The sequence below is a fragment of the Nelumbo lutea genome, chromosome 3 (assembly GCF_056320005.1).
Source record: "Nelumbo lutea isolate HS-2025 chromosome 3, American lotus-T2T, whole genome shotgun sequence".
Taxonomy (NCBI): Eukaryota; Viridiplantae; Streptophyta; class Magnoliopsida; order Proteales; family Nelumbonaceae; genus Nelumbo; species Nelumbo lutea.
This window is the reverse complement of record NC_142686.1, coordinates 110,298,305-110,306,121: the sequence shown is the minus strand read 5'-3', so window position 1 is coordinate 110,306,121 and position 7,817 is coordinate 110,298,305. Positions and strand designations below refer to the sequence as shown.

Here is a 7,817-nt window from a genome sequence, read left to right as displayed (position 1 = left end):
AAACCTGTACTTTTGCCCCGCTAATCTCCGTGTTGGACCCTTGTAGCAGTATTTCTCATTGCAAGTTATGGGTGTATAGGAGACATAAAAAAGCTAGCTAATTGGTTGTAGTAGAGACCTGGGATCGAGTCCCACTTTTATCAGTCAGAGTATAGTGTTCATGAAAAAGGGAAAATCCCGAATCACATGTAGCCCGTAAATTCAATCGGAAAAATATGTCAAAGCCCTTCCAGGCCATCACAAATAAATTTACGCCGTAGTTTTTCAAGAAAAAGTAGGATTAAATATTGGTGGAAAAATTCTCCCAGCTTTCACGTTGAATTTTTTGGATTTAAAAAATATGTCATATTTTTAACTTGTATTATTCAGATTTAAAATAAAATTTATGAAAAAAACTGTGATGTGTATAGGAACAACTGGGCACAGTGGGAATGGGATCCATTCCCACAAAAATCCCTATCCCTATCCCCATCCCTGCTCATAAGGACAAGGTTATTCCCATCCCCACATGGATTCCTATTCCTCATAATTTTTTTTTATGATGTCAATTATTTTAATTTTAATTTTATTTAATTTAAAAATTAAAAATAAAATAATTAAAATTTACAATCCTCATTGGGTGGGGATTGAGGTCCCATGGGGTAGGGAGTACTCTCCCCATCCCCACCAATGGGGATGAAACTTTCTCCATCCTTCGTCCCCATGAGGGAAAATTTCCCATCCTTAAATGCATGCTTAGTTACTGTGGGCCTTAAGGATCTAAGCAATTAAACCCACTTAGCCAAGCCCACTTTACAAAAATAAAAATAAAAAAAAAGCCAAGCCCATCATTACTATATAGGTCAGGTTAATTCAATTTTAATTGGTTTTCAAATGACCAAAGTGAAATTGATAAGTTGGGAAATTATTAAATCAAGTCAGTCGGAAATAATAGAAATTGATCAACTCGTGTCAAATTGGGTTAGATTGATTGGCAACCTAACTAAAATTAATTATTATTATTTTTTTTGTATTGTAAAACAATTATTAAAAATAATATATAAAATTTATATAATTATTAATTATTTAAAAAATTAAAATATAAAACCATGCATCTCATGCGTCCCCCTAATACGCGATAAACCACAATCTTTTAAGCCAACCCAGAGAGTGATGATATGATGGAAGCGCTCTCGTTGAACAAAGTAAAAGAGCCCTGTTACAGCAGGCAAAGCAGATGCATTGCTAGCTGGTATTCATTGGAAACCATTACAATTATAGACCTAACGGATTCAGACATAGCTTTAATAGTAACACAGAAAAATAAGTGAAATTACCACCATATAGAGAATTCGACGGTGAACCTCTTCCAAGCAACAGCAAATTGATAAGTTACACCACAAGAGAAACAGTACTGGTAGCTGCTGTTATTCAACGCAGAAGGATTGATTAATTCATGTTCAACTTAAACCTGCGGAATATGGAATTCCCGTGGATGATAGCCAACCACCCCCTTGTATAAAAGATGCCACTGTGAACTGGGTTGCCTCCGTAGAGCTGTTGATGACTCTGTAACCAGGCCACTTCACCCTGTTGGTTGTATCTGAACCTGGACCTTTGTTCATATACTCCCCATAGTAAAGGGTGCTCAATCCAAAATTGCCCGACCATTCTAACCATCCAGCTGGGTTTATCAGATCATCGAGATGGGAACCTATAAATACTGTTCTGGAGTATTCTTTCCATGGCCGACCAAGATATGTGTGGAATGATGATTTCACCGGACTGAGATCCGCCGCTGCGGTGACTTTACAGTTGAGGATGGAAATGCCGGTGTTCTGGTTGGGGTCTTCTCTTCCTTGTGCCGTGAAAATGTTCTTCTGGTTGGCATTGGGACGACGAGCATACGAATTGCAGTTTTGAAATACAACAGCTGCATTGCCGAAGATGAAGTCAACTGTGCCATATATGTCGCACTCTCTATAAAACTGTCTGAGAGAATGCACATACAGAGTGTCTTGGTAACCCACGAAGCTACAGCGATAGAATGCAGAAAGATCTGAACCGCTTCTTAGTGCCACCGCTTGATGTTTGCCAGGTCCCGCTGCGTTCTCGATGGTCATGTCCCGGGCAATAAATCCATTGCCCACCACAGCTGCCAAGCACAAAACAATATTTAGATTTTAGAGAGACAGAGAGAGAGAGACTACTGTTTTTCAAAATTCAGTTAAGGGGTGCAACTCGGGTGGCGGGGTGGGGCAGGCTGGGCTGGGCTGGGCTAACCTCAACCTAGGCCCAACCCTAAGAATTTGGCCTAAAGCCTGTACCTGGGTCGAACTAAATTTCAAGCCCGAACTGTTCAATTTGAGCCTAATTTATGCACTTGAGATGGGCTGAGGCCCAAGTCAGGTTTGGGTTGATATCAATGTGTGTACTATATGAATGTATGCATATATATATATATATATATTTGTGTGTGTGTGGTATGTGTATATGCATTTCCATAAACAGGCCAGACTCAGGTTAGGATGAGGTTGGGCAGGGCTTGGGTCGGGCTTGGGCTACCTAAGGGTTAGACATGAGCCCGGACCAATCCATAAAAAGCCCAATTTTTTGGTGCCAGGCCCAACTCGAAGACTAAAATTCCAAGCCTAGGTTCTGTAAAATTACACGTTGGATTGATCCGGGCTTGGGTTGGGCCTGTCCAAATTGAACCCAAACAGGTCATGGAAAGAAACGTTTTCAAATATCGGACATAGGTCCAATCTATGATTACGGTTTTAAAAACAGAACCCACCACATCCATCACAAGTACATTATTGTTTTAATGTTTTCCCCTGTTGGGTTGGTTGAGCTTGATATGGAGCAGGCTTAGGTTTGTCGATCCTAGGCAGAAATTCATGGAAATGAACTGAGCCGAACCCGCTCAAGAGATGTCCAATAGCCAGGGTGTCAATTGACAATCCCGATCTCTTAGTCACAAGAATCCTATCCACACCTACCTGCAAGATATTATAGTTTTACATTGAAGCATCTCCCCATGAATGATAGCATGCAAATATTGGAGATCTTCCCTCAATTGATTGATTTTAGGTTGAACCCCTTCCAAATTAATACCAATTTGGATGAATTGGATGGATCAATAAGCCATTGAATTGAATCAGTCCAGAGTTAATGGTCCAAAATATTTATTGGACTAGATTAGACCTAGTCCATCTGTAACAGATTTATATTGGATTGGGTGGGATTGAAACAATATCTTATCCATTAATAGAAGATAAGAATACAGGTGTGAATGGATTAAATTTGGATTAGAACCAATCTAAATTAAAACCAAATTGAGTATAGTGTACAGTCCAGACATTGAATTGGATTCGACATGGTCTAAAATTACCCAAAGTATTCATTGAATTGGATTGGACCTTTACATCTGAAATTGACTTATTAGATGTCCAATTGACACCCCTACCTATAGGTAGATGCTGACAAGGCCCACATTATGTTTCAAATCAGGGAGCTAAGCATGTGCACGAACATGATCCAACAGCTTTGACAAAGACTTCTTTACCATGGAATGTTTTTAAGACAGGAGGGAGCAGATAAGAAAAGAATAAAGTCATTAACGTTTCAACCGTTGTTCGGCTTTCCAAATTGGGCAAGAAGCCCATTGCTGGTTAAAAGTTAAAACCTGCCGACAGTGGAGCCTGGTTTTGTACGGAATGATACTCAATAGTTGTCACTAGAGGCATAAAAAAAAAAATCCTTATGCTGCGTTTGATTACAGTGCAGTTTTATTTACACTACTACAAATGCATGAATGCAAATAAAAATAAATGTAAATTCTGGTTTAATTTTTTTTTAGGTTTTATTTTTCTGATTCAGGTCTTATTTTACTTCATAAATCATAATTACTGCAATTAAATAAAATAAGGTAAAAATCAAAACAAAAATAAATCATAATTTACACCCAAATCTTTTTTACTATTATAATTTTGCATCACTATAAATAAATTTGTATTGCAATCAACCACAGCTTTAGTTAGTCTCAGTTTGGAAAGAGTACAAATATAAATATGTACAAAATGCAAGAACGTAAATATATTTGTACTCCTTCCAAATATAAACCTCTGATGCGGTCGATTTATTCTCAATAACGCCTTAATGGCAATGTGAGGGACACTTTACTGCACCACAGCAACACACGTGGGCACAACGCTTGACAACACCTCGGATCTATTGATAATTTTTTTTTTAACAATTTCCAAAATAAATTGTTAAGTTTTTTTACTGTTGCTTCACTTCTATTAGGTTCAAATGTGAAGGGTTTGGCTCTGGATAAAAATTAAAAACAAATTTAGCTCTTTCTTTTTCTACTAAAATTATGTGTCTTCTCCTTTTCTCATTAAGCTCCGTTTGGAAGGAGTATAAATGCAAATATGAATAGTGAAAAAAATTGTATTTTGTATTATTTTGTACGTTGTATATTAGACCTGTTTATGGGTTGGGTAGCCCAACGGCCCAGCTTGGTACCTGGATGGGCTTGGACATGTTTTTAAGCCCACAGGCTTGACCTCGGGCCCAAAACACCAAGCCCGATTGCTTTGTGTGCCAGGCTCAAGATTTGCCAAAAAAGCCCAACACAAGTCCAACTATTTTATATAATATAAAATATATAATATTTATTAGGGATGTAAATGGATCGGATCATGATCTCATCATATTTGGTCAAATTCAGATCACCCCCTATTCAGATCTTTGGATCGGATTCGAATCACCCCTTATTCGATCCAATATATATTATATATTTATAAATATAAATATATAATACATATATATGTTATTCATTTATTTATAAATATATTTTTATAAATTTGTTACATTATTTATTTTTTATAAAAACATGTATATATGATGAAAACAATTAAAAAATACTTGTATTTTTTGTTTTTATTTTATTTAAATTAGTATATTTTAATTTTCTTTTAATAATTTATTTATTTTTAAAGAAAACAAGTCGAATTGGATCAAATCCGAAGATCCGACTTACCGATAGGATTCAAATTCAAATTGAGTCCTATCAAATCGGATCCGACATAAACAGTGTCAAATCGAATTTGAATATACCCTGATTCAAAGCCGATCCAATCCGTTTGCATCCCTAATATTTATTATTATTTATAAATTCATAAAACTAAAAACCTTACCTGACTTTCCCTTTCCCTGTCTTCATCGTTATATATATATATATATATATATATATATATAAACTCAGGAAGCTGACGAACTTAAGCTTTGGGCTTTTTGTGAGGATTGGGCTCGAGCTTAAAAAAATTTTGTTAATAAAGAATGAAAGCCCGGCTCAGCCCATAAACAAATCAACTATTTGCACTCATAAAAAAAAGGATAAAATACAAAGAACTACCCTTTTGGAGGTAGTGACACTTTGTTATGTGAGTTTTCATATTTTCAATGGAGAGTTACTCCGAATTTTTAGATCCCAATACTCTGCTCTTGTTAGTAGTATTTTGTCCATTTTAAACTTTTCTGAAATCCATTTTACTCTTTCCTTTATGGATCTTAAAAGTTAAAACCCAAAATTTAAAATTTTCTTTATATATATTTTTTCTCTTCTCTTTATTTGCTTCACATGGTGGAGAGAGAGATTTGAAAGATGGGATATCTACCATGAGAGCAAAATGATCTAATAAAAAGTTCAAAATTGATTGAATACTTACAAGTTACAACAGTGCGAAATTGGATTAATTGAAATCAATGATAAACTCCATGCCAACCATAAAATAAAACCCACATCATTCAATCTCTCACTTGTGGGTCTCATGTATGTTATGATTGCATGGGTTTATTATCATTGGTTCCACGTTAGAAAACTTTGGTGGTTAGAAGCCAAGATCGCAAAGGTTGTTGAGGACCTTATTCTCTATGACGTTTCACGTTAAATGTATACGGTCGGCGGTGCGGTGTACGTTAGAACCTACAAGGTGCATTATTAATTGGATAGATTGTCGGCATCGATGTATCCTGCTGACAGATAACCCATCAGAACCCGATCGACGCTCAAAAAGAACTCAAAACTTACCCCTAAAAATCTAAAAGAAATCAAGAGTCGGTAGAACTCAGAAGAAGCTTACTTTTTTTTCTTTTTTTGGTTAATAAACTCGGAAGAAGAACGATAAAAAACCCAACCTCTGAGCTCTGAGAATGATGTTGATTCTGTCAACCCGTGCTGGGATGACTAATCACCTCGCGATTAATCAATTCATGAAAATCAATTAATTTAATCAATCAATAGTATAAAAACAAAGTAGCACTTACCGACAGTAGCAGAACGGAAAGTAGTCCAGCCATCGACGACATTGCGACTAGCTTTGACCACTGTCTTTCCGATCCCATCTCCGACGAACATCAGCATGGTCTTCTTCTTCCCCACGTCCACATTTTCGAAATATGTTCCTGCCTTTATATAGATCACAAATCTGGTTGCACTCGAATTAGGCGCCGCAGCTACCGCCTCGCCTATCGTCCTGAAGTTGCCACTCCCGTCTTTAGCCACCACCAGATCAAACTTCATCGTGTTGGTCGACGCCTGCAACAGCTTTCGATCTTTGGGCGACACCCATCCCGGGAACCTGCCGGCCATTTTACCATACTCGGGGAACACCTCGTCCTTCAGGGTATCGGCCGCCTTTGGCATCTTTTTAAGCATCGCTAGAGAATTACTGACCAAATGGCTTATGTTGTTTAAGTTTTGCTTTATCTCCTCTCTGATTACCTGCTCATTGCCCAAGGACAATCCATCGAGACAGGTGTACTGATTCGTCATAGCAGCGCTTAACAACGTTTGCAAGTCATTGTAGTGCTTTGAAGGTGAGCTTTTTGGTGATAAATCAGAGAGAGCGGTTTGAAGCTCTGAGATGGTTTCGTCGAAAAGTTCTAAACAGTCATCCAGAGCCCGCTGTTCAAGTGGTTGTTGCGCTTTGAGGTTCTTTCGGATGCCAGTGCAGTTAGAGGCAGAAATCTCGACTTCTTTTACGGTGTAGTTGACAGTAGAAGAGATCATTTGTGGGATGGTTTTGGAAGTTAGGTCTGGGAAGGAAGACAGAGTTGAAACGCAGAGTTCTGGGTATAAGGTACCTTCACAAGCTGAGTGTGCGATCTGAAGGTGGTGCAGTACTGGGACGGAGGAGGCGGCCTGGACTAGGAAAAGAGTAATTGAGATGGTTAAAACAAGAAACTGGATTTTAGTTCTTCTTCTCATGATAAACATGGTGGCTGGACCGGAAGGAGAAAGGGAGGAGAGGAGGCAAAATATGTAAGTATATATATAGAGAGAGAGAGCAACCGAGCAAAAATGGAGTGCATAAATATCTTCATCTACCATAGATATATAGTTGCCTTTGGCCTCACGTCAAGGCAACCACCCCGAAATTAGTTCATTTATGAGTGTCAATATGGACTGGATTTGGATTTGGTCCATCTATAATGAATATATATTAAATTGAGTTAGATTAACGAAACAATATAGCCTATTGATAAAAGAGAAAAATACAGGTACCAATATGGCAGGTTTGAATTAAACCCAATCTAAATTAAAACTAATTTGAATAAATTAGATGGTTCAGACGTTGAATTGAACTATTCCAAAACGATATTCATTAGATTAGATTGAACCCAGTTTGGATTACTGAGTAATTACTTTCTCTATGGACTGGAACCCTTTAGAGTAGTCAACAAAAAGGAGGTCCGGTAAAAGCCATGGAATTATGCTTGTCGGTGCGTCACTGTGCAAAAAGTGGAAGCTTCGTTAATGGCAACAGGAC

The 7,817-nt window shown here is 37.5% G+C and overlaps 1 protein-coding gene across 1 annotated transcript; it reads right to left on the bottom strand.

Annotated features, from left to right (window-relative positions):
- Positions 1-1,158: 1,158 nt before the first annotated feature.
- LOC148867588 (pectinesterase-like) lies at positions 1,159-7,500 on the bottom strand. The gene is made up of 2 exons (XM_088976899.1): positions 6,313-7,500; positions 1,159-2,134 (listed from the first exon to the last, which is right to left on the bottom strand). The coding sequence occupies exons 1-2, from the start codon at positions 7,376-7,378 to the stop codon at positions 1,440-1,442; spliced, it is 1,761 nt and encodes a 586-aa protein (XP_088833025.1). The 5' UTR covers positions 7,379-7,500; the 3' UTR covers positions 1,159-1,439.
- Between the last annotated feature and the right edge of the window lie 317 nt (positions 7,501-7,817).

What these genes read in the sequence shown, in the direction of transcription:
- LOC148867588 (XM_088976899.1), bottom strand. Translation starts at nt 7,378, where the DNA reads ATGGTAGATGAAGATATTTATGCACTCCATTTTTGCTCGGTTGCTCTC. An exon ending in TTTCCGTTCTGCTACTGTCG is followed by an intron (nt 2,135 to 6,312) that starts GTAAGTGCTACT and finishes TGTGCTTGGCAG; the next exon opens with CTGTGGTGGGCAATGGATTT.